At 41.9% G+C, this 27,502-nt stretch overlaps 1 protein-coding gene across 4 annotated transcripts in view; it reads right to left on the reverse strand.

Annotated features, from left to right (window-relative positions):
- Positions 1-1,541: 1,541 nt before the first annotated feature.
- The window catches only part of Ttc23 (tetratricopeptide repeat domain 23), a 94,506-nt gene continuing 68,545 nt past the window's right edge, over positions 1,542-27,502 (reverse strand). For 3 of the 4 annotated variants that reach the window (XM_015493112.2, XM_048790332.1, XM_048790333.1), the window contains exons 8-11: positions 22,796-22,923; positions 18,138-18,287; positions 2,953-3,035; positions 1,542-2,102 (exon numbers count right to left, since the gene is read on the reverse strand). In XM_015493112.2, coding sequence (XP_015348598.1) covers positions 1,988-2,102; positions 2,953-3,035; positions 18,138-18,287; positions 22,796-22,923 — 476 coding nt within the window. In that variant the 3' untranslated portion in view covers positions 1,542-1,987. Of the gene's footprint in view, positions 2,103-2,952; positions 3,036-18,137; positions 18,288-22,795; positions 22,924-27,502 lie in introns of those variants that run through there. The other variant, XM_048790334.1, reaches the window with a different exon arrangement.

Raw genomic sequence — 27,502 nt, forward strand, 5'->3', positions numbered from 1 at the left:
ATGGGTTCAGAGGTTCAGTCCATGGACAGCTGACTTCGTTGCTGTGGGCCACAGGTAAGGAGGAAGGTCGTGGTAGAAGGTCCTGGTGGAGGGAAGGCAGCTCCGGACATGGCAACCAGGAAGCAGAGAGAGTTCTATTCTCTAGGAACAAAATATAAACCCCAAAGGCACACCCATGGTGACCTGTCTCCTCCAGCCACACCCTACCTGCCCACAGTTACTGCCCAGTTGATCCATATCAGGGGATTGATCCGATAATCGGATTATATATCATAATCTGTTCACTTCTGAAAATTTTTACATTGTCTCACATGATTTTTTTTGGGGGGATACCTCATACCTAAATCATAACAGGGCTTCAAAAATGAATCTTTTAGGGACACAAACAGTCCATAAAATACTCCAATGTATATATATTTAAGTGCTTATTCCACTATCTACATTGAAACTCAGGTCTTCAACCAGTTAGGAACCTGGTCAGGGGCGATCACGACTCCTTTTGCTGTGACCACATGGGCCTGAGCCCAGCATGGTGGGTGTGAGCAGGGGTGGCCTGCGTGGTCAGAAATCGCTCTTGAAGAAGACAAGGGTGGCCTTTTCACCTCGTCATAGTTCTTCTCAGTTTATTTCCCCCACAAATTCTTGAGGTGCTGCTCTGTACAGTTGGACTTGGTGTGACTGGGGTTTCCCTGGGGGGTCAGAGCACAGGGAAGTCTAGCTGTAATGCTGCTGCCATTCTAGCACTGACCTGCAGCCTCCCTGGCCACAAAAGGGGGGATGAAGGAATGTGGGGGATGGACAGCACTGCTCATGCCTGCACCCCCAACCTCTGGAGGTTCCATTCACCTTATCCCTGCCCTGATCTTCTTGTTGACACCCAAGAGAAAGAGCTCAAAACTTTCTGCTAAAGGGCCACCATCATATGACTGTAGCATCCCACCAGCTGTGGCCCAAGGAGGCCGAAGCCCACTGTGGACACAGCACCAGGGACTGTGCAGCCCCAGAAGCAGTGCTGTTTGTCTCGCCTGGGGAGAGGCAACAGGAAGAAGCAAAGCAGCAGGGAGTGTGTGTCCCTCCCTGCCTGGCCCTTCCAGGCAGCACTCAGGCCTGCTCACCCTCTTACAGCTGCCTCCCCTGAGCCCATGTCCAAGTGAAGGCCACTTACCACCCACCCCATCTCTGTTGAACCGCTACTGCGATCATTTACTAATTCCACTGTCATGTTTGATATCTAGTGTCATATTGGGTCGCACACTATGAAAGGGGGACTGTATGTGTGTTGTCCATTATGTCCCCGTTTGTAACACAGACCTTGTACATACTAGGTGCTCAGCAAAATTCACTGAGCGAACAAGCACATGAATGAAGGCACAGCATCTCTGTGCACCTTTTCAGGCTCTGAGGAACCTGGGGAGTATTCATTTAATTTATTTGTGTATTTCAGTGCTAGGCATGGACCCAGAGCTTCGAGCACGTTAGGTAAGCACTCCACCACTGAGCTACACCTCAGTCTTCATTTTAAAAATGCACACCAACATCAGTACTTTTGTGTTTCCCTTTATTAACATTTTATTCTCAACCCCTATTACCTTCCTGTAAGAAAGGGCCTTTTCTAGAATCTTTTGTTCTGAATCTGACTCCAGATCTGTGCAAGGGGCTACATGTACAAGGAAGTTCTGAACTTCTGCAGAGAAATCTTTTGGCCACAGTAGTGCTGGTGGGCAAATTTTTTTTGGCAAGAAAAACCACAAGTGGTGACAAAAAGAAAGAATACACAAGTGCCAGACCAGCCTGAATTCAGAGCATCCACTGTCAAAATGTGGCCCAAAGAGGTTTTGGTATTACTGTTGCATGTTGGAGCAAACGGTTAGCCTTGGGAATCTGTGCATGGGTAAGTTCCATCTTCTAGTTGAACAGGTTTGTACAGCTTCTCAATGGCAGTGCCCAGGACGGCCCAAGGCTTTCACTGGAGTAAGGGTGAGGGGTCTCAGTCTGCCAGGTTGGTCCTGGCCTTTCCCAGTGCAGAGTGCTGAGGGACAGTGGTGCAGAATGCCACTATGGCTTTTGGAGACTTCCTTGCCTTTCCGGCGACCTCGGGGGTCCTGTAAACAAGGAAAGAGTGGGTTATGTGTGGCCCCCCTTAGGCCTCTGCAAGGTTTCCACCTCCATGGTTTCTTTGCTGTTGTGACAGGAACCTTGTGACTGATCAGAAACATTTTATAAGTCTCAGGAGAGGGTGTAAGTGAGAGAATCATGGCACAAGAGCATCAAACACAAGATGCTTTTCTTCTGTCTCAATTCTTTGCCACCACCCTGACTGAGCTGAGCCACTCAACACTTTTAGTTCAGTGAGCAGGACAAGAGCAAGGAGGGGTGTCAAGGTTGGACAGGAGGCCAGGCTGACTTACGTGCCCCACCCTAAAACGGGACAGTTCTCCTATTGGCTGGCCCAGGGTTCTGCTACTGGGGCACTTCCCTGAAAGTGGACACAGGGGGCACAGGCTGTGTGACGTGGGGGACCTTCTGACAGTTTGCTGGGCTTCTGCTCAGGGCTAGCAAAAGGATGGGCCAGCCTTCAAGATGAGGTCAGGGACTCTCTGACTCCTACCCTGACAGGCCTCCAAGGGCTGAGGGAACCCGAGGCAGAACTCCAGCAGGCTACCTCCCCACATCATAATGGGTGCCTTAACCTACAGGGGGCTGATCTGCAGGAGGATGGGATCCAGTTTGTGTTTCTGAAATTATTTAAGAGCAAATTCTTTTCTAGTATTTAGGCAAGGAAGATATTTTATGACTGAGTTTTCAAAGAAACAGGTCCTGCATTTAACTATGCAAGTTGTGGGAAGTCAGTAAAACATTCCACAGAACCTTATAGAATCAGCCTCCTCTGGGATTCTGAATGGTGAAGGAATGGGAGACTTAGAGAAGAAGAGCAAGGGAAAGCCAACTTACTTGGACAGGGTGTCCACAGACTGCTGGGTGGCCAGGGTCCTCTTGTCTTGCGGTCCATATAAGATCATCTGAATCTGAAGACACTGAAGAACACCAAGGAGACATCATGAGGTTATGGAAATGTTCCCAAGTACACTTTGCAGAAAAATAAAGTCTCCCTTGGATGAGAAAAAGAATGCTTCGGGGGCTGGGGTTGAGGCTCAGTGGTAGAGTGCTCACCTAGCATGTGCCAGGCGCTGGGTTCAACCCTCAGCACCACATTTAAAAAAATAATAATAATAATAAATAAAATAAAGGTATTGTGTCTGACTACAACTAAAAACAAAATATACAAAAAAAAAAAAAAAAAAGAATGCTTCACTTTGAGGTCCATGTTGCAAAGGAATTAGTGCCTTTTGGGTGTTTATCCTTGGCAAAGTCTGACCTTTGATTCAGATATTTTGAGTGACCCAGAAAACAAATGTGCATTCTTAGCACTGCTTCATAAAACTCTTCTGCATGCAATATATATATATATTTAAAAGTATTTTCAAAAAATAAAGGCAAGCATATTGGTACTGACCAGAAAATAGTCTCTGGTTTCTATTTTTAAATGGCCCTTGCTATATCCCAGAAAATTGGGGGGGGGGGGGATTTTTTTTTTTGTAAACAAATGCTTAATTTTATATGGGCCTTCTATGCTCATTGCTACACGGGAATTTTTAAGTTATTAGGTGTTAAATAGCTTATCATTTATTCATGACTGACATTGGCTTGATTTCTCCCTTTTGCTTAAGTCTTGACATTTGATTGTTTGTACTAGGTCAGGGCAAACTCAAGGAAAGAAGAAAGATTAAAGATGTGCCCCAAATAACCAAACTAATTTTGAAGAAGAATGAAATGTAGGAACTTGCTTTCCTGGATACCAAGACCTTTTATAAAATGACAATTATAAAATGACAATAATAATTTTCATCCCAGGGTAGATAAACAGACCAATAAAACAGGGCAGAGAGCCCCATCCTTGATAGATGACAGAGCTGGCCTTGAAGGATCAGCAAGAGGAGGTGGACTAGTCAATAAGTGGTATGAGGACCACTGGGTTCCAAATGAAAGAAAATGAAAACTTAACCCATACCAACACAAAGAGTATTCCCAGAAATGTTTAAAGAGTTAAATATGAAAGGTAAAACTTGAAGTTTCACATGGAAATCTTGGAGGATCTCCTAATGATCTTGAGGTAAGGAAGTATTTCTTACACAAGATCTAGACAAACCAAAGGTAAAAAACTGATAACATTTAACTACATGGAAATGTCAAATATCTTTGCACCAAAATTCAACATACGCAAAATACAAAGGCAAACAGACTGAAGGAAGATATTTGTAATGCACATAACTGAGAGAGGCTTAGCTTTTGGAATACATAACAGACTTCTAAAAGGTAATGAGAAACAACACCATTGACAACATCCTTCCAATAGAAAAATGGCCAAAAGAAACAAACAGATTATTCAAGGAGTTGAAAACTGGCCAAGAACCATGCTTAATCTCACTCATAACCAGAAACAAAGACAAAAACTTCAATGAGTGTCCCTTCGCCCATCACAATGCAAAAATTATACTCTGATGATATCAAGCTTTGTCAAAGATAGGAAACAACAAGAACGATTTTATATATTGGTAGTGGGTGTTAAAATTAGTACAAATGCTTTATAGGACAATTTAGCTATATTTAGTAGTGGATAAGTAAATGTTGATATTCACATATGTTGTATATATGTGTATGACATCATACAAAGGTTAGGCATGAGCGTGTGTGTGTGTGTGTGTGTGTGTGTGTGTATATCTCCCCACATATATAGATGAATCTCAAGATTCTAAAGTCAAGAGGAAAAAGCAAATCCCAAGTGAGTGCATATAATATGAAGCTTTAAAACATGCAAAACAAAAGCACAATAAAATAAGAAAAGCATAGAAATCATCAAATTCAAGATAGTGGTTCTCAGGGGTGGGCCAACAGGAAATTCCAACTGTATGGTTCATGTTTAATTCCTACATTGACTATTGAGTTCACAGGTGTTTGTTATATTACACATACTTTCATATCTGAAATATTTCTTAATTTTTTAAAGATTGAGTTAAGTTTTCTACATGGCTAACAGCTTGAGTTTAAAAAAAAGTGTGAAGTTTGGGGATATAGCACTGAAGACTTGATTCATTTTGATCTGCCAACCATTTCTGGGTCTTCAAGAAAATAAAAATGCAAGCAGCTGAAATGCTTTGTCTCCACAAGCTATGGAAAACATGAAGACTGAAAATTGTTTCAATCTTGAGGAGCTGAGAATGTATGTGGTCTTGGAATCTGGGAATGTGTTTGTCTTTGAGGAAGGAAATATCAGAAAAGAATATGACGGAATGGGCGGGGGGTGGGGAGGGCGGCGCTGAGGTTGTGGCTCAGCGGGAGTGCACTAGCCTAGCATGTGCAAGGCCCTGGGTTCGATTCTCAGCACCACATAAAAATAAGTAAACAAAATAAAGGTATTGCGTTCAACTAAAAAATAAATATTAAAAAAGAATATGACAGAATCTTTTTTTTTTTTAATAATAGAAAACTTTCATTTTCTTACTTGAAGTGTTATGCACCAAGCAGTGGGAAATTAGTATTTTACTTAGTAGATAAATCAAATTCTGCAAAGGCAAGGGACCCAGATTGTCTGTCTGATGAATCTTTGACTTTCTAAATCTACACTGAAATCCTCAGCCAGGAGCTACTTCATCCCATGGATTTAAACCAGTGCTGCTTTAATCCACAGATTGACTGTTGTGACCTTGGATCTCAGGAACCTTCAGAAAGCTCTGCTGCTTTGAGAGGAGGGGATGGGGCATGTTGTTTTGACAGCCATGACATTGGATGAAAATTATTCTAGTGCTCACTCGGTTTGGGAGGCAGTCGTGGGAAGCCTTGGTGCCTCTGACCCTGGAGGGGGTAAGACTTACTCCATTATAGGTGTGGGACAGGAGAAGGTGCTCACAAACAGGGGACAAGAAAGGCCTCTCTCAAGGGCTTACTCTTCCTGCCAGAACAGACTTCATTTCCTCCTTCTTTGTGCGTAAGAGATGAGGTCTAATTTTACCCACGCCACGTTCCCTGTTTACATATTTATGAGTGTCTCCGATGAAGCTCATTTTGAGAGGAGCTGAAGTTGATGTGGCTTGGTGTTAATTCAGGCAGTGTGGCATTAGACTTTTACTGACAATAATGATTATCTGAGACAGGCTGAGGTCTCAGCGTACTCTGTCTTAACAGATGGCCCTAAAATCTAAAACATGGGAGGAATTTCAAACCGATCCTTTTGGTTATTGAGCTTCTTCTCCCTGGCCCTTCACTCTCCAGGGAAGAGACACTGCTTGGTGAATAGTCTCGAATTCCCAGGAAGAATGAGAAGGCAGTTGATAGGACTTCTATAAACCCACCCACTCACCAAACTGCTCTTCAACACATTCCTTTCTTATTTTAAATTAATTTTTAAAAGCATTATATAATTTGATGTCACTTAAGAGAAAAATAAATGCATGAAGAAAGAAAAGAAAAAAACAAAATCATTAACAGAGGAGATTCAAATTTCCATTATACTTTTATGTATTTTCCAAATTTCCTACAATTTTAATGAGATTTTTAAAATAACTTTTTCAACTGTGTGTCCTCATTTGGGCATATTTAAAATTTTGTATTTATTGACATCAGTTTGGTAAAATTCTTTTGCTTTTTTTTTATACTCTGAAAATAACTTTGTGAAGCTAAAATTAAACTTTTCCCAGAGAAAATCTTAGAAGTACTAAAGAAGAGACTGGAATGCTGATGATCCATCATTTCTCCCTTCATTTTGTGCACTGTGACAACAAGGGCAAGTTCACCAACCAAATCCTATAGTAAGACATCAACAGCACATGCTGTACCATGAGAGACTTTATGCTCCTCAACCAGATTTTCAACAGGCTACTTGCTCCTTGACAGGTGGCATTTTGAGAACCTCCTTTAAGGAAGTAAAAAAAAAAAAAAAAAGCGACAATAGGAAAAAACACCAGTGTCAGTTGACGGGTGAGGCCTGGTGAGGTTGAACTCAGTGGGCCACCATGAAGCAACATACCCTTTTAAATAGCAAAATAACTCAATATATACTTCTACCAGGAATTGGTTTATTTATTTATTTATTTTTGGCACTGAGATTTAATCCAAGGGACACTTTACCACTGAGCCATATCCCCAGCCCAGCCCTTTTTATTTTTTATTTTGAGACAGGGTCTCACTAAGTTGAGAAGGCTGGTCTCAAACTTGTGATCCTCTTGCCTCAGCCTCCTGACTTGCTGAGATTACAGGTGTGCATCACCAAGCCTGGTCAGAAATAGTTTTAATTGCTATGTATTTGTCTGAGGAACTCTAAGTTAATTTTTCAATGTTCTGCATTTTCTTAAGCATTTTAGGGTAAAGTTGGTGTTTTGATTCTTTTGTTAAAAAACATAGACATTGACAGAGTTAAGTAAGTGTTCATTGAGACTGCTCGGAGTCAGGCTGAGCTGAGTAAGGGAGAAGCCCCCAGACCTTGACATTAGAACAGTCTCTACCAGGAATAAAGCATCTCACACTCTTGACTGTTCCAAGAGGACAGTGCACTCTCCTTTGACATCACTCACTAAATGGTGTTTCTCATTTGCAGTATGGACATTCCTCAGAAAATTGGGAATGGGACCACCATTTGACCCAGCTATCCTACTCCTTGGTTTATACCCAAAGGACTTAAAATCAGCATATTATAGTGACACAGCCATATCAATGTTTATAGCTCAATTCACAATAACTAGACTACGAAACTAACCTAGGTATCCCTCAATAAATGAATGGATAAAGAAAATGTGGTATATATACTCAATGGAATATTACTCAGCTTTAAAGAAGAATAAAATTATGGAATTTGCCAATAAATGGTTGGATTTGGAGAATATCATGCTAAGTGAAATAAGCCAATCCCACAAAACCAAAGGCCGAATGTTTTCTCTAATATGCAAATGCTAATTCACAATAAGGCGGCGGGTGGGCACTAGGGAAGAACAGCGTTACCTTAGATTAGGTAAGTTGATGAGAGGGGAGAGGAGGAGATATGGGGATAGGAAAGATAGTAGAATGAAACAGACATTATTTCTGTATGTATATATATGACTGCATGACCAATATGATTTTGCAACATGTACATTCAGTAAAATGAGAAATTATATCCCATCTATGTATGATATATCAATTGCATAAATGCATTCTATTGCCATGTATAACTAATTAGAACAAATAATTTTTTTTAAAAGACTCAACTGAAATTCCCAATATCCAGAAAAATTTTAAGGAGTCCTTATCTTGCTGTTCTTCCGACTTTATACAGAGGGGCTGTGAGCAAGCAGTCCCTTGTGTTTCTATTATTCCTTAAATGCCAAACAGGGAGCTTTTCCCTCCCTTGTGGAAGACAACAGGGGATGTCAGCTCTCGAACTAGCCAGCCAGCTGTCCCCACAAGGGGCTGCATTGGTCTTGCCCACCTTTGTGTTCCAGGGCCTGGCACAGTCTCTGGAACACAAGTAGTTGCAATATTTACTAAATGAACCAATATTAAATAAGTAAATAAGCAAATAAACTGAGGGAATTTTTATATGGATCTTTGAGATGTGATTGGAGCCTTGGGCTGCAGTGATTCATCAGCCACTGAACCCTCTGGTGAGGAAGCTCCATAGTGTGTGCAGGGTTGAAAACCTTAAAAATTATACTCTAGGTAAAGTCAGTAGTAGGAAGAGTGCTGTCACTATTTGCTGCTTTCTCTTAGGAGTCATTGATAAAGCTCCAGTCTTTAAGAGATGATCTTAAGCATTTGATGCAAATTTGAAAAATTATTTTTGACATGACTCTGAGATTTGAAAGCTAGGTTTCCAAGGAGTCCAGGAGCCCAGGAAACTGGGATACAGCCATCAGTCTCCTGTCTTCCTAGTTGTGGCCTACCTCTGTGCTTCTAACACCCTTCCCAGTGTAGACAGAGGGTGGCTCAGAGGCAGCTATGGCACAGAGGTTAGCTGACCTATTACACTCTGGATTAAAAGAATAAAACCCAATAGTTAAATACCCAAACTCACAAGGTAGTATATTTTCTGTTTTGGGGGGACCTCTGTCAATGGACTGCCATGACTTTGGCTGTCTTCACAGCAGGACCGCTGCAGAAGTGGATTTCCTTTCTCCCTCACCCTCCAGTCCAAGGTCCCAGAGTCACATCATGATTTCTATTAGGAAATTTCAGATAAAGAAAGTGCTGATGAAACATATCCTGTTTGTTAACAGAGGCAGTACAGCAAGGGCTACAACTAAAGAGTCATCTAAGTTACAAGGCTACATGACTCCACAATAGAAAATCGTGAAAGACATATTTTTTAAATTTCTGGTGAGGGTCCAAGCCAAGTTTGTCACACTCTAACTTGTATTTTCTTTGCGTGGAAAAATAAAAGAGCCAGAGTGGTGTGTGGACTACTCTAATGCTGAGGATCTGAAATCACTACCCTTTTTTTAAACATTCTGTTTTCATGTCAATTTCATGTCAAAGAAGACGACTTCAGAAACCATCAGTGCTAAGCCACTACCATTAGTGTGAAATATTAAAGGCTTTAAGAAATACAAACAGGCTTTCATTTACAAATCATTGCAAGGCAGGCTAAAGCCATGGACTTGGGGGTATGGACAGGGTCAAGCAGAGGCAGTGCTCCACTATGGAGAAAGTCAGAAGTGGAGGCATCTTCCCAAGCCAGTCAGAAGCCAGCCGTGTCCTCACAGCACATGTGTCCTCCATGTCACTCCTGTCTGCAGTTGTTGCTTTCTGAGCACCTGCAATATGCCTACCCTGTACCCACCTTAGGATGTGGCAGGGACTGGGCAGATGTGTGTCTTGCACTAAAGTTTCTAGTGTAATGGGAGAGAAAGACATTTAAAAATACACAAATATGACATCTTAATTTGTGATAAGAACTACAAGAGGAAAAGAAGAAGAGGAGGAGGAGGAATGACATGCCAAGGGAAAGAGAAAACAGGGCGTGTGAGTGGGTGGAAGAGGGCGCTTGGGTCAGGAGGGATTCTGTGAGGAGGTGGCATTCGAGTTGAGAATGGCAGGATGGTGAGTCAGCCAGGTGAAGACCACAGGGAGGTAGGAGGTAGTGGTGATGCGGATCCCAGGAAGAAAGAAATCCAAATATCTGGGGAAACACTTTGTGTGTCTGTCTCACAAACACATGCCAACCCCACAGCTTTGGAAGGTCACTAACCCAAGATCTGAGGTCTGATACATTGATGGGTAGGGAGTCTCCTGGAAGAAAAATAGGTAAGGTGGGAGGAGGGACCCTCGGCTGTAAAGAGAAGTAGGAGAGAGGGGCCTAGGCTCAACCACATACTGGCTCTGTGTGGACCCTCTGGGAAAACTCACTGAGTATCTCCTGGGTGCCATGCCAAGGTGGACACCATCCTTGCCATCTCCTCTCTCCTCACCTCCAGGTTACCAAGCTGTGAGTCTATGTCCTTATCATCATACCTTGACTCCCTCCATGACTTTGTTATATCCCCTGGCCACTGTCTTGAAGCAAGCTAGCTAGCATCATCTTTCTCCAGGACACCTGCAGCAAATATTTGGGAAACAGGGGCACCAGGAAGACGTGCTATGGAGGTGGATCTTGCTGTGTATCATGTATAAAGAAGGGCTTCGTTTGGAAAGTGGAGAGCCAACTTGCTGTTTGAAGGTTGGACTGGCCTGTTTGAGCAGCCAAGGCAGGGAGGAGATGTTCCTAAAACTGAGTCCTTTGAGCTGCCTTTTCTTGGCACATTTCCCTGATGACATGGAGCTCATCAATCTCAGTTGATCCTTCTGGAATTCATGCCCTCTGTACCAGCCACTCCTGACCAACATTCTTTCGACTTGTTTAAGGTTACCCTCAATTTATGCAGGAGGAGGTCTGGTTGCCTGGCCATCACCCATAAATTCCTGTTCTCCAGTCATTTAGTGAGACTCTGATGAGTTGCCAGGTAGCCTCTGGCCAGGACAATTTGCCCAGGCTCACAGTGCTGTGTCCCTCCAGACCCATGAAGCCAACTGTGGAACTTTGAAGGTACTGTGTACTTGCTAAGCCACAGTAAGAGTCCTGACATTTGAGGAGCAAATGTAGCTATATCCATGGGCAGTCCTTGTTCACGCCTCATCTGGGCTTTCTAATGGACAGCAAAAGCAGGGGGGCACTGTGTCTTGGCTACCAGGGTCCTGACCTCAGGAGAGCTCCACCTTCCTGCAGCAAATGACACCAGAGTGACCAGTGGCCAGGGGACGTGGAATGCTCATTTCCAATCAAGCTACAGCAGAAAAGGGAGGCTGCACATTTTCCCTTCAGAACGTTGAGAAGGAATGACCTTGACCCCCTTTAACTATCAGCTCTCATTTTCATATAGCTGATTTACAAACATCTTCAAGCCTTTAAGTGCATTTCTCAGCCCAAGAACAGGATTTTGTTTATATGAAATCGACATCATCATGCTTCCCCTCTAAACACAATGGACTGCTGCACCCATCAATGAATCAGTCAAAGACAATTAAAAGAATCAGCTTCAGATTCTGCAATTTGTATTTGGGGTAAAAATGGGAGTTCATAACCCACTTGAGTCAAATGTATGAAAGATGATATGTCAAGAGCTTTGTAAAGTTTTGAACAACCAATTAAAAAAAAAAAAAAGAATCAGCTTCAGGGACAAACAAGATTCTACACATGAAGGTGAGGTGGCTGGCCCGGTGGCTCTTGGCTTCAGAATTTTTGGTATCTCCAGGGCCACAAGGAAAACACCAAATGTGCAAAAGGCAAAGTAAAATGAAGTGGATCACTGAGGGAACCACAGACTATGAACTGTATATAAAATATGGCTGTCTCTAAGATGGCTCTGTATTAGCCAGTTGGAGGAATGACTGGACACAGTAAGGAGCAGATGATTTGTTCTTCAGTCTTGACTTAGGATCACAGAAGGCCAGTCTGGCATTGGCTTTCTTGCCTACAATCTATGAATAAAAATCATGTTCCAGCTCCTTTCTTCAAAAGATTCATTATAGCAGGATTTGAGATTTTTAGAGAAACAGGTCACATTTTTTATGACTCTTTTATGGACATGTATAATGCTGACCTTGTAAAGTACCAAGGCAATGGACCAAACCCTGCCCATGACAGTACCTGCTATGGAGGGAAGATTAAAGCTGGACCCCAACCTGACTTCACACTGTACTCAGGCCCAGTAAATTCCCAAGATGTTACTGACCTAGGAAACAGTCTTAAGAAATTCTGTTTGCAGCCTTTCACCTGGATGAAAATGATTTGGGATGCCCATCCTAGAATCAAACCAGGTTTCTATGTGAACTTTTGCTGTGGAAATTTCCATCTGGAGCCAACAGAGTTCTCCAATTTTCCCCTGCAGGCAGATGCCTTAAAAGACAGATCAATAATATGGTTTCCTTTTCAGTAATTTAATCATGCTGTCTGCTTTGTTTCTGGAGTCTTCCTGTTTTCCATGCCTGCAGGGTTCTGCCTGGACCTCTCAGCACGGGAGGGTACATCTGGAAATGCCCTATTCAGTAGATTCCTGCTACTAAGTTGAAAACTCTGGCCATGCATCTGTTGTGATATAAACAAGAGAAACACTCTGGTCACTTTAGAAAGCTGCTAGTTCACAGAGCCCAGTGATAAACATGACATTTGAGAAACTCCAGTGAGCTACAGATGTCAAAGGCATGTTTAAAGTCCCTGTCTGTGCCCTGGTGTTCACGGAGCAGCCAGCCCTGTCCTCAGATGGGTGCATGTGGAGAAGTGGAAATGAGAACTGCATGTACCACAGTGTGACAACCTTCGTGCATACAAGTTCCAAGGCTTTCTCTCTAATTCTGGCAGAGGGCCAGCAAGCTTTAAGCTGTCAGAGTCACTGTTTTCAGGACTGATGGTTAACGAGGTCAAATGAAAGGAAAAAAGAGGTTGCTAACTTCCACTGCAGGTTTTAGAGATGAAGCAACCTGAGAGTTTCTTGAAGCTGAGCTGATTTTCAGCTCAGTGAGTGACAGTGTGGCCCAAAGCAAGGATTCTCAGTCTCTTTCTCCCCAGGAAGCTGACAAACTTGCAGATTTCCACAGAGATTGATTCACAAGGTGACCCTGATGCAGAAACTTTAAGACTTTAAGGTTTTGCTTAAGAGTAAACTGCCCCCAGGGACAATTAACTTAACTTTTTGGAGCCTCAGTCCCTTCCTCTGTAAAACTGTGCTGCTGGGAATAATGGAAGAGCTACCCCAGAGGGCATTGTGCAAGGTACCAGCCCAGACCCACTGGTGTGAAGGCCTGTGTAGCCCTGCTTAGGTTTCTGTGCACATCTGTGTTACAGCCTCAGAGATCTGTCCTCATGCCTTTCCCTGTCACCACCCCTACCCCCAACTGCTTTTAGTTTCTTAAACATATTTTGCTCTCTTTGTCCTGAAGCCTCCTTCTTCTATTCCATTTCCCAGCCAGAGAACAACTACTCATTTTCCTTGTCTCAACTCTTTTCCACGATTATTGGTCTGGATGCTTTCCCTAAAACCCTTCTCTCCTATAGATCCCAAGATGGACTTGTAGCATGGAACTTTGCATAAAATATACTTGGGAGTTTATAGTCTATAACTCCCTCTCTGGTCTGGGACATTCTTAAGGGAAGGGACTGCTTCCTCCTATTTTATTCTTTGCATAGCCCCCTTTCCCAATATGGACGGGCTCTAGTGACCCTGTCCCAGGCTTTCTTACTATGTATTTCTTGAGCCACCTCCTCCCAGGTCACCAGCTACCTTGGAAACACCCTGTTCTCAAAGTCTACCATTCTGCTTGGCCTTGCTGACTGATCTAGGGGTGGGCACTGGATTCAAGCCATGCCCCACAGTCTTCCCTCAAGTTCTTTCAAGCTGAGGCAAAGAAAAGGCACAGGGATAAAGATATGACTCAGGAGTGTTGGAAGCCATGATCTCCTTCTTGGGGGGAGACAGTGTTGTAAGGGATGAGGAGGAGGATGTGCAGAGCGAGGCAGGGAGAGAGCCCTCCTGGCAATAGAGTCTGGCCCTGCAGTTCCTCCCAGGGTTCAGTTGCAGGCCTACCTGCTGCTCATCTGGCTAGTCCACCCTTCTCTGGAAATCAATAGAGTCAAGAGATGCCCCTTCATACCTGACTTGGTCCCTTACTCTGGCCCCTGCCCTGGGTCTGGCTTGCTCAGCAATTGGTCCATAGAGGGTACTCAATAACTATTTGTTGACAAATTGATAGCAGATGTGTGTCATCTCATTACAAATTGGCACCACACATGTTACCAATCCTGATATCTTTTGTAGCAGAGTCAGAAAAATTATAAGAGAAAATGACAACTTGTAGAACAATTCACTCAGAACAAAAGTGAATTTTTTAGGTTTATCCAGGGTTACTGAGAGATTACGGGTTTCACTATTATAAAACTAATTAGTATAATGAAAACATAACAAAACTTAAGAGATACACTGGACAAGAAAAAATTCATAGCTACAAACACTTAGATCAATAAAAGTGAAAACAATTAAATTCTCAATTCATAAGATAGGGAAAAAACTTCAACATAGTGAAAGAAAACAAGGCACAAGAATAGACATAATGAAGATAAAATCATAAATTAATGAAATAGAGAACCAGAAGACAATAGATCTGTGGAGTTAAAATCCTTGTACTTTGGACAAATTAAGAGAGAAAACACTAATTAATTCAGTCAAGGAAAGAGGAGAAAAAAATATATAAAACCAAGAAATAATGTTGGGGAAATAGCTATTAAACAGTGAAAACTGTAAAAATTCATGAGATTACTCTGCAAATTTTATGCAAATAAATCTTAAAGTATAAGTGAAATGGATAATTACCCAGAAAAATACAATTTTCCAAAATGACTTCTTTAAGAGAGAGAAAGCTTCAACAGAACACTTTTTTTTTTCCAAAAGTGGGAGAAATTTTAAAGGAATTATCCCACAACTACAGCACCAGGCTTAAAGAATTTCACAGGAGGTCTAAACCTTCAAACACCAGCTGGTTTCAATGCTGCACAAATTCTTTCAGTGCATGAAAAATAAAGGTAACTTCCAAATTATTTTTCTGAAGTAAATGTAACACTGTTCCTTAAACAAATACACATACAAATATTAGTGCAAAAATCATAAAATCAGTGAACAGAAACAATATCTGCTATGGTTTGAATGTGTTCCCTAAAAAGCATGTATTGGAAACTTCCAATGCAATGGTGCTGGGAAGTGGGATCTAATGGGAGGTATTAAGCCATGGGGGCTGCCCCCTTGTGAATGGATTTATGCTGTTGCCTTGGGTTCATTATTACAGGAGAGGGCCCATTGTAAAAGGCTGAGTTCTGCTATGGCACACCCTGTAATTCCAGTTACACAGGAGGCTAAGGCAGGAGAATCTTTCAATCTAGGCCACTCTAGGCAAGTTAAGGAGACCCTGCCTCAAAATTAATTAGTTAATTAATTAATTAGGACTAGGAATGTTACTCAGAGGTAGACTACCCCTGGGTTCAATCCCCACAGTATTACCAAAAAAAAAAATAAAATAAAAGACGGAGTTCAACCCCCCTTTCTCTTACTTCCTTTTCCCTCTGCCTTCTGTCATGAAATTATACAACAAGAAGACACTCAACAGATGCCATCCATCTTGGACTTCTCAGCCTCCAAAACTGTGAGAAATAAATTTTTATTCTTTATACATTAGTCTCTGGTATTCTGTCACAGCAGAATAAAATGGACTCAGACAACATTGTGTTAGGAAAATAATTAAACCTAAGGGATATTTATTCCATGAATGCAAGGTTGATTCGATAGTATAGTAAAACACACCATTTCAGTGATTTATGAAGAATAATTTCATAACCTCCATTGATGATAAAAAGCTTTTGATAAAATTCAAAATTTATTTTTAACCTAAAGAACACTCATGAAACTAGAAATTGATGGATACTTCCTTAATATGATAAAATATATAAACCCTAGTTCATACATTAAGTGAAGAATCACTATTGGCATTTCCACTAAGATCAGGAACAAGGCAAAAATGCCCATTATTTCCACTACTATTTATTATTGCCTTGGAGTCATGAGCCAATGCAATTAGACAAGAGAAATCAATTTGAGGCACAGAATTTGAAAACACAAAGTAAAACTATGCCTATCTTTGGATAATGCAATAGTATACCTCAATCTGAATCAATCCTCAATTTAACTCAAGCAATAAAAGAATTAATGTAGAGAAGCCTATGGTCTTCATAATCACAACATAAATCAAAAGACAATAGTGAGGGGCTGGCTGGGGTTGTGGCTCAGTGGCAGATCACTTGCCTAGCATGTGTGAGGCCCTGGCTTTGATCCTCAACACCAGATATAAATAAGTAAAAAATTAAGGTACATCAACAAGTAAAAAAAGATAATAGTGAATAAATTACCACTTACAATAGTAATAATGAAAACACTTTAGGAAGAAATCTAGTAAGAAATGTGCAGAACCTATAGGAGAAACACTTTCAAATGTACCTGAAAGATATAAAAGTTGACATGAACAAATGGAAAGATACCCCTTCTTCTTGGGTTGATGACTCAACATAATAAGGATGTAAGTTCTCCCAAAATTCATTTATATATAATTTAATAAAAAATACCAGCAAACTCTTTATGAGGCTAAATAATTGATATAAAAATCATGTAGAAAAATAAATATGCAGATATCTAGAAACACTAATATTTTAGGAAAAAAGAGCCACAAGGACTGTCCAGTTCTATTTTGCATTAAATCATGATATAAAATCTCTATTGCTAAAAATGTGAGATATTGGCACATGAATAAACAGAGATTAGTTGACTAGAATGGAAATCAAGAAATAGACTTAAGTATATTTGAAAATTTAGTATATGATGAAGGTGTTATCTTAAATCCCTGGAGCACAGGTGGGCTCTTTAATAAATGAAATGATGCTAGACAAGGAGGAGCTATCTGGAAAAATGACAACATTAGATACATACCTCACACTATCCACAGAAATAAATTCCAAATTGAAAATAAAAGGAGAAGAATAGGAGAAAAATATAAGAATTCCTCTATTAACTGTGCATATAGAAAGAATACAATAAAAACAAAGGCTTGATAAATTATACCCTATAAAATATTTGTAGGGTCAAAAATAATTGAAGGGGCTGGGGATGTGGCTCAAGCGGTAGTGTTCTCGCCTGGCATGCGTGCGGCCCGGGTTCGATTCTCAGCACCACATACAAACAAAGATGTTGTGTCCACCGAAAACTAAAACAAATAAATAAATATTAAAAAAATTCTCTCAGTCTCTCTCTCTCTCTTTAAAAAAATAATAATTGAAAATTCATTTTTAAAATGTATATGTCTAGGGCTGGGGTTGTGGCTCAGCAGTAGAGCACTTGCCTAGCATGTGCGAGGCCCTGGGTTCGATCCTCTGAATCACATAAAAATAAATAAATAAGGGGCTGGGGATGTGGCTCAAGCGGTAGCGCGCTCCCCTGGCATGCGTGCAGCCCGGGTTCGATCCTCAGCACCACATACAAAGATGTTATGTCCGCCAATAACTAAAAAATAAACATTAAAAATTCTCTCTCTCTCTCTCTCTCTCTCTCTCTCTCCTCTCTCTTTAAAATAAATAAATAAATAAATAAATAAATAAATAAAATAAAGGTATTGTGTCCATCTACAACTAAAAAATAAATTTAAAAAAATGTATGGGCTGGGGATGTGGCTCAAGCGGTAGCGCGCTTGCCTGGCATGCACGAGGCGCTGGGTTCGATCCTCAACACCACATAAAAATAAAATAAAGATGTTGTGTCCACCTAAAACTAAAAAATAAATATTTAAAAAAAAATTTAAAAAATGTATATGTCTAAGAGGAAATCTTTTACCTTAAGTGTTATTTTAGATCTACTGCAAAAGCGATCACATCTTACCTAAATCAGCCACTTACATAGTTTTTACTCCATAGTAGCATGGTGGAGGGAAGGAACTTGACAGTGGAGAGGGAGAGAGAGCCTCACTGGGGTTAATATTGGCTTCCACTTTACCTTCTTCAGTTTCTTGTGAGCTCCGCTGTAGTTCCCCTGCACCAGGTCCTCCCCACCCAGGAGCCGGTATGTCTCTGCCACCTCTGGGCTGAAATCGCCAAATGCTCCCACTTTGGCTTCCAGGGACTCTCTCAGGATCAAGGTTGCTCGCTGAGAAAGAGACAAAAATCTGTCTGGTTAAAAAGTTCAAAGGCTTATTAAAATCAGTGGTTTCTAAAGATAATTATGTAACTGTTATGGTTTGGCTCTGAAATGCCCCCTAAAAGCTCATGTGTTGAAGACTTGGCCAAGGTTCAGATGTAGGTTTTGGGGAAGTGAGTGGCTCATGTAGGCTCTAACCTTTTCATTGCATTAATCGACTTGATGGATTAATAATTTGAATGGACCACTGGAAGGAGCGGGAAACTATAAACAGGTGGGGCATGGTTGAAGGAAGTAGGTTTCTAGGGGACAATATCTTGTCCCTGGCTCTTTGCTCACTGTCTCTCTACTTCCTGGCTGCCAGGAGCTGACAGCTTTTCTCCGCCATGTCCTTCCGTCATAATGTTCTGACTTACCTGGAGCCAACCAACCACACAGACTGAAACCTCTGAGCCAATGTGCCAAAATCAACTCTTCCTCCTTTAAGAGGTTTATGTCAGGTATTTTGTTCACAGTCATGAAAAACTTACGGATACACATAACTGACTACAATTTCATTTTTTAGAGAATGGGTTTGGAGGTCTTATGAACTGGGGTTACTCTTCTCTGGTTAAATAGGATACAGAAAATAACATATTTTGGGGGGAGAAGATTAAAGTGTGAAAAAAGAATGCATCAAGGCCACTTCCAGGAGGGAATTCACTTCAGCTATTACTGAAATTCATTTTGGTTGGGTGGTAAGAACAAAAGCTAACCAGTATGAGTGGAGTCCTTAGGTGTCACAAACTGCACTGCACAATTTGTATGATCTCATTTATTTATTTATTTTTTTATGTGGTGCTGAGGATGGAACCCAGGGCTTCACATGTGCTAGGCAAGTGCTCTCCCACTAAGCTAAGGCCCAGCCCATAAATTCTGTCATTTATATAGATACAATTTTAATCCTCATTTGACAAAAGGGAAACTGAGGCATGGGGCAGCAGAAATTTGCTCAAGAGTCAGCTCATCAATGGTGGAGCTAGGCTCTGCATCTGGCCAGTAATTTTAATACCTTTTAGATCCACATTCTTCTTCCTCTATGCACACTGATGTTCTTATAAGAGAGAACTAAAACAGAACATCCAGATCATGCTCTGGGTTTTCTATTCTCAGGAAAAAAATAGTTTGGGAAACCAAAAGTAAACATTCCAACATGATGTGACATTTTGTTTGGTTGATTCAACTTATTTATATCAACTTGGAATAAAAAAAATGTGCATTGGTCAGAAAACAATATTTCCTGACAATTTCTTCAGATACCAGGACTAAAACCCTGTTTAGGCATGCTGGTCTCCCACACATCTTCCTGAAATTCTTCCACAATCTTCCACATGACAGCACAGTTACAGTTCTAGGGCACAAATGCTGAATCCAACAGCCAAATAAAGCAGGGAGTTGTGAAAGGGCTTTCTATAACACAGCCCCATAAGTGTCCTGATGGTGTCCCTCAGACAGATGGGGTGAAAGGCTTCCATCCTTTTGTTGGCAAAAATATGAGTTAGGGGCTGGGCTGGAATAGCAATGGTGGGGACACCACATTAAAGGTGCTAATGAGGCAGAAATCAATTTCTTAGGAAGAAAGAGAAATTGCTATAGGAGCAGAGTGATTGACTTGCTATGTGTGGCCCACTGAAGAACATGAAGGACTACGATTTTAATCCAGACCTACTTGAGGGTAAGGCCCATCACATGCCCTCCTAACATCTGTGAGCATGAACATAGACTGATGGGAGTGTTTGGTTTGGTGGCTTTATTATGGGAATTGAATTCTGTCAGTCTTTGGGGAGCCATGGATGGAAAGAAGAGCTGAGACTCCTTTTCCTAAATGAAGCTTTCAATGCTGTTTACAGCCTGACTGGGGAGACTGGAGATGGATGATCATGAAGTTAAATGGCAAGTTAAGATGACAGTGGAAATGATGCCACTGGTTTAGAGGAAGCAGGTGTCAGACTCTAATAGTTAGGAAAAGCTTAAGAGACAGGAGTGAAGAACAATTAGGGCTTAGGTGAGAAAAGTCCCCCAAACTGGAGAAGCACAGGACCTATTTAAGGTGAGTGAGTAAGTTCATTTGACTGCAGCAAAGTATGAAGTGGATAAGAGAGAGATGGATCTGGTGGATGATCTGCTTTATGCCAGGCTCCGGAATTTGGATTTTCTTACAGGAAATAAGAAGTCAGAGAAAGTTCTTGAGCAGGAGAGTGGCACCACTAGAGGTGGCACCACCTCCCTCCCCCTATATCTTATCCTGCAGCAGAGGGACCTTCCTTTACATTTTATTGTGAAAGATATTTCCTCCCAAAGATCATTTTCCTGTTAATGCAAGTTTCTGACTCATGTGTAGACTGTGAGCACATCTGGGAACATCAGTGTGACTCCCCTTGCTTGTCTCTGTGACCGTCCTTGGGCCCAGCCCTTTTTTGGCGAACTCCTGCTAAGCCCCACAGGGAGAAGTTTGTGACCAAAGGGTGAGAACAGCATGAGGCTTCCACGTTCAGCTAGGCAGGCTGCACCATGCACAAGGGCACCTGACAGGAGAAGAGACAGGGATGGAACCAGCCCATGTTGCATTCTCTGGGCACTGTGCTCTGGCATGGGCTGTATCCACCTGAGCGAGGGACAGCTTTTCTATTCTTACAAGGGGCACTGGAAAGACTATCAGTGATCCTAGAATGAAAACAGTGTTTGCTAAAATCTTCAATGGCAGCCTGAGAGAGCAAGGAGCATCTTTAAATCAACACCACTGATTTGGGTGACCTGGGCAAGCAAGGACAGAGAGGCATAGCATCAGTGACATCGGGCATCGGTGCCTCAGCAGCAGACACCATGGCAGGAAGGCAGATGGGAATAGGAATGGAGCACATGCCTGTGGCCATCAGAGAAGTCAGCTGGCCTGCAGCCAAGTAGCCGTCCACCCATCTGCTCATCATTCCTCATCATAAACAAGAAGGTCCCTGTTCTCATGGAACTCAGTCTAGTCACACAAGAGATTTTGAACATCTACATAATCTTCTACGTATGAATACTTTTCTACATCATACTGGATTCTGTAAGGAAGAGTCAAGGAGAAAGTCAAATGCAGATGGGAGAGGAAGCAGGGAAGCTGGTAAGAATTGAAGGATGCATTGGCATTAGCCTGGAATGAATGGAGAAGGGCTTCCCGGAGGAGAAGGAAGAAGAAGACACAGCCCAGAAATGGGAATTAGAAAAGGCCAGTGTGACAGGAACACAGATTCGGGAGCAGGGGCAAAATGAAATCAGAAATGTCAGCACAGTCTATATCACAGAAGGGATTGTGGGGCATAGAGGGATTCTGGTTTGTCCCAAAGGCACTGAGGGGACATTGGAATATTTTACAAACGAATGTTCACTAATCGGATTTGCTTTTTGAAAGGTCACCAGGGCTTCCTTGGGCTGAAGGGGTTAGGAAGAGGCAAACATAGAAGCAGCTGGAAGACAGGAGCTTGCTAGAGTACTCCAGGCAAGAGAGGATGCCTGATGGAGGAAAAGGGAAAACAATGGGTGGACTCAAGATATATTTTGGAGGGAAAAATGGCTGTGGAGTTGGGTTGGGCAAGGCATGAGGGGCAGACTTACCCTGGTTCCTCTTACCTGAGCTCCTCATAAAATGTTTAGAGGTAGAACTGGGATGTCTAGGGGTGGTAATCTGAGGCCGCTGGAAGCCTTTCTCTCCTTGTTTGGGTGATCCAGAAAAACAGTGAAACTCCACTTGTTATGGTGGCTGTGGCCTTACTTTGGCCTGAGAAATATGGTGCATCTATATTAAAAGCCCGTGCTCCTTAACTGATAGAGAATTGAGGATAAAGGAAGAGCTGTTGGGGAAGAGGTCTACAGATGGCAAGGATAACAAAGTTTTCACCTCCAAGATTTGCCATGACAGGTTGGAAAAGATATTGAGCTATATACTATGGCTTCCATTAGTTTTAGGTTTCACAGGAAATAAGTTCCCAAGGGTTTAGTTGCCAATGAATAAAACTCTGGGTCTTCTTTCAGTTTTATAGTCCATGTCAAGCACACCTGGGTGGATCCATGGTAAAGGAGAGTGAGCTGAAACTTCTGCACTGTGTAGCTTTCACTAGATATGCAAATTCCATTCATTACCCAAAATGAGGAGAGAAGAATAGACACACTAGCTGTCACCCTCCATCCCAACCAGAACTGAAGGCTGCAGTAAGCAGGGTTTTGTCAAGCAAGTTCTCAAGGTTTCTAATCCCTCAGAAGCTTTTGTAGGTGAATATGACATCTACACTCTCATTAACAATTTTCCAGTTTCTTAGTGTAAGTCATTTGGAAGATACCCAAAGAGGCCTCCTGGTCTTATTTATTTGTGTCCTTCCAGGGCAAGAACATGCCTTGCACATAGTAGGTACTTAATGGATACTTGCAGAGTAAGGAATAGCCCTTTGGATATCAACCAGGTTGCCCATGTGAAGAACTAGACAATTATGATCTGAACTCACCTCTTTTTGTCCAATGATTTGTAGAAAATGGCAAAATTCATCTTGAATTGAAAGAAATTTGGCTCTTTCCTTCCCTTCAGAATCTTTAAGATGAGTCATACTGTCTTGAAAATACTGCTCAGCCATATCTGAAGAAAAGCATCATAACAACAATCTTGACAACTGCTCACAGATTTGAAGTGGAAACAGAACAAATATGCTTTTAACAGTGATGAACTATTTGCAAATAATCAGCCTTTGGACAAGAGAAACCAATTAAGGAACTTGCCCTTTCCCCTTATCCTGCCTCTTTTACCAGAAAAGATTTAGGTCTCAGAAGGATACTGTAATTTCCTTTCCTTAATTTTCATACATTTTAGCTTTCTTTGTGATAGAAAAGGTGAACTTAATGCAAGAGGAGAAACTATACCCCATAACCTAAAGATGGTGGCAAGTTTGCATGCTGATTGTTCATTAATTCTTCCTATAACTCCGATTGCTCCTCACTGACATTGGGATCCTCAGGGCCCACTTATTTTAATGGACTCCGACTGTAATCTTATTACATATTTCTCTAACATGAAAAGGTCTGGAAAATACAGTTGACATGCTGCTGGGGGATAATCCCTGACCATTCTAAACCCTTAAAAATACTGGCTATAATTTAACAAAAATATTTTAAAATATATGCTAATCATGAAAGCAAAAAGGGAAAAGTTTAGGTATGGAAAATGAAGAGGGAATTGAAAGCCAGAACAGCAAGTGGGTGTTAAGTCAGCTTTCCATTGCTGTAGCAAATACCTGAGATAAATCAATTTGAAAAGAGGAAAGGTTTATTTTGTCTCATAGTTTTGGAAGTTTCAGTCCATGATCAATTGGTTCTGTTGCTTGGGCTGTGGTGAGGCAGAACATCAAAGCAAAGACAGAGATAGGAAGGGGCTTGGGGCTCACATTCCCTTCAAGATCATGCCCCAAATGACCTAACTTCCTTCTACTAGGCCCCACCTTCAAAGGACCAAAACTTTGACACATGGAGGACACTTATCCAGACTACCAGATGGGAGCTGAGGTTGAATGGTTCATGAGCATGTAAGAAAAAATGACATACTCTTTATTCTTTTCCAAGCTTGAGTAGGACTGAGGCCTGTGTGTGGTGGGAAGCTGAATGGAGCTCCCTACAAAAAGCCAGGGGAGCCAGCACAATCCTAAAATGACCCCAGTGACCTTCACCCTTATATAATCACCTCCCCTGTGGTTCTGGGTAGAACTTGTGATTGTGGTGAGATATGTGATGAGTTATGCTATAGGGCACTGTTGGCCCTAAGAAAGCAAAATCATCCCGGGGGCCTGACTTAATCATATAGGCCCTTTAAAGGTAGAGAGATTCTCCAGCTTTCTCCAGAGATTCTCCAGAAAAGGAAGTCAGATTGGAAGCTTTTATGATTTGGATCTGGCACGTCCCCCCAAACTTCATATACTGAAGGCTTGGTTCTCAGTGTATACTGCTCCTGGGAGTTGTGGAATCTTTAAAGGTTAGGCCTAGTTGGAGGAAGTTAGGTCACTGGTGGGCACTGCCCTTGAAGGGGACACTGGGAACCTAGCCCTTTCTTCTTTGCTTCCTGGCCACCACAATAGGTGCAGTTTCCTTTGCCATGTGTTTCCACCATGATGTGCTGTCTCACCAGAGGCCCAAAAGGATCAGGGCCAAGTGACCATGGACTAAAACTTATAAAATCATAAACCAAAACAAAAATTGCCACATTTAAGTTGTTTACCTCAGGCATTTTGTTGCAGCAACACAAATCTGACAAACACAGAAGCCTTAGAGGGATATGAAAAGAAGGAAATTCTCCACTGCTATGGAGAGGGCCTGTGGTGCAAACACCTGAGAGCAACCAGTAGGAGCCGAGAAGCTCGCGGTCACTGGTCAGCAAGAAAATGGGGATTTAAGTCCTACAGCAGCAAGGAACTGAAAACTGCTAAAAACAGGAATGAGGTTGTAAAAGGACCCAAACTCCAGGAGACAATGGAGATGGCTCATAATTTCATTTTAGCCTAAGCAGAGAAGCCAAACTTACTGTGCCAGATTTTTGCTTTGCAGAGCTGTACTCTGATAAATAGGTATTTAAACTGCTTTAATTTCTATGAAGTAAAAGAAAATAAATAAAGTTTATGCTGTGATTGAACATTATGCTCTCTCAAACTTATATGTTGAAGTCCTAACCTCTAAGGCATTAGGAGGTAGAGTCTTTCAGAGGTAATTAGGTCACGAGAGTGGAGCTCTTATACATGGAATTAATGCCCTTATGAAAGGGAACCCAGAAAACTCCCTTTCGCTTTCTACCATGCGAAGACACAGTGAAAAGTCTATATAAACCAGGAAGCAGGCCATCTTCAGGTACTAAATCTAGTACTTTGACCTTGGGCTTCCTAGCCTCCAACTTTCTGGGAAACACATTTCTGTGTTTCATCAGCCACCTGATCTATGTTATTTTGTTATAGCAGCTTGAATATAACACCCAAGAATCCCTAAAATGGTGATGAGAACCATTTCCCTGGTCTGAAGTGAGGCTATAAGTCTGCCCATCCAGGGGCCATAGCTAAAAAATGGATATTTGTGGGGTTTTTTTATTTTTTATTTTTATGTGGTACTGAGGATCCAACCCAGCATCTTGCACGTGCTAGGTGAGCGCTCTACTACTGAGTCACAACCTCAGCCCCAAAATGGATATTTGAAAGAATGTCAATTACAAAAACTGTCTCAAAAATTAAAAGTTAACATTAATTGAGAGCCAACTACATGTTAGCTTTCTTTTTAAATTTTTCTTTCCTCCTTTTTTGGTATTGGGTATTGAACCCAGGAGTGCTTTATCACAGAGTTATATCCCAGTCTTTTTATTTATTTATTTTTTAAACTTTGAGACAGGGTCCTGTAAGTTAATGGGGGGTCTCGCGAAGTTGCTAAGCCTGGCCTCCAGCTTGCAATCCTCCTGAGTTGCTGGGATTACAGCTGAGTGAGTGCCACCACATCCGCTATGTGTCAGTTTCATAATCGTTGCTATGGGCTTCTCATCTATTCCAGCCTGAAGAGCAGATGCATTGGAGGCAGCAAGCAGCAGAGATGGACACTGAAAGGACAGAAATGTTATGAAAATGGACAGAATGGTCAAGGAGACAGAAGTCTGATGTGCAGGGAAATGGCCCTGCACACATCAACAGCTCTGAAAACATGCTGGAAATTCAGTTAGAGTCCTGGGTGTTGAGAAAAGGTCCAGGTGTATTCCATGAGATCCACTTTAGAAAGGAGGGAAGTAAACCCTGAGAAATATGTCTGCCAAATCTAGTCAACCTAAAGAAAATTTCAGTCTGAAACTGAGTTGTGTTCGTCCATACCCATCACAGTATGATGCGATGCTAGACAGATAGAGGGATTCCTGTGCCAGGCATTTTCTCCCAGGGAGGTAGGTCTCTGCTCAGGGTCTGTAGTTGGGCAGAGGTTCTCTGCTCCTCTTTCTCAGACCAGCAGATACATTTGCCATATTGCTCAAGTTTTTGTCCTGGTAGAAGAAAATTCAACTACCTGGACAATATTATGTCTCTTCTACTCCTAACTGACTCATGGGGAAAACATTACAGATTTTATGCTCCAACTAAATTATTAACTTTGGCTACTTTGATGATCTGAAGACAGCCAATGTTGGGGACGATGTGTCACTCATTTTGTTGACTCTAAAAGCATTTTTTTAACTGCACAGTCCATGTCTAAAGTGATGGAGGATATTCAGAAGTAGAGTACTTTTGATAGTTTAAGTTTTTGACTAATTAAGAATTAACTAAAGAATATAACTCAGCCCTTCAAGTAAAGACATTGCTGGGTGCAGTGGTGCACAACTATAATCCCAGTGATTGCAAATTCAAAGCTAGCCTCAGTAACTTAGCAAGGCCCTAAGCAACTTAGCAAGATCCTGTCTTAAAAAATATAAGGGTTGGGATGTGTCTCAGTGGTTAAACGTCCGTCCTTGGGTTCTATCTCTGATACAAAAATAAACAGACTAATAAAACAGTAAAGCTCTATCCACACCCCAGTCCCATCCCCTTGGAGACAGGCCCTAACTATGAAGGGTGGTAGACATGAGGGGTGTGGGAAGGAGCTGTAGCTGAAATACGCTGAGTTTCAGACCCTGGGTGTTGGCAGAAGCGGTGTTGCATGCACAGGGAAAGGTGAAAACCAAAAGCACTGGGTGAGGCATTTCCCTCCCCTCTCTTGGGTCAGGAGCCAGTCCCCCAGGCACAAGTGGACAGCTGTGCTGGACACCTTTACCTTGTAACATCCTCCCACCTCCCAGTGTTCATCCCCTGGGTGCTCACGGGCTGGCCAATCACTCTCCCAAAACACCCCATTTAGGCTCCAGGTGCAGCATGCTGCTTGCCCTCAGTGCAGCTAAACTGACAGAGACTTTGAGAAAGGAATTGCTGGGACTGATTCAAACTTATGTGCAAATGGCTTATAACCACGGCTCAGGAAGATTGGTACGTATTTTCCAAAGAAGATACTTGTAGGCAAATATGAATCTCTGGAAGAAAGAAAGAAGGAAGGAAGGAAGGAAGGAAGGAAGGAAGGAAGGGAGGAAGGAAGGAAGAAGGGAGGAAGGAAGGAAGGAAGGAAGGAAGGAAGGAAGGAAGGAAGGAAGGAAGGAAGGAAGGAAGGAAGGAAAATGTTACCTAAAC

Source organism: Marmota marmota, unplaced genomic scaffold (genome assembly GCF_001458135.2).
Source record: "Marmota marmota marmota unplaced genomic scaffold, marMar, whole genome shotgun sequence".
NCBI lineage: Eukaryota > Metazoa > Chordata > Mammalia > Rodentia > Sciuridae > Marmota > Marmota marmota.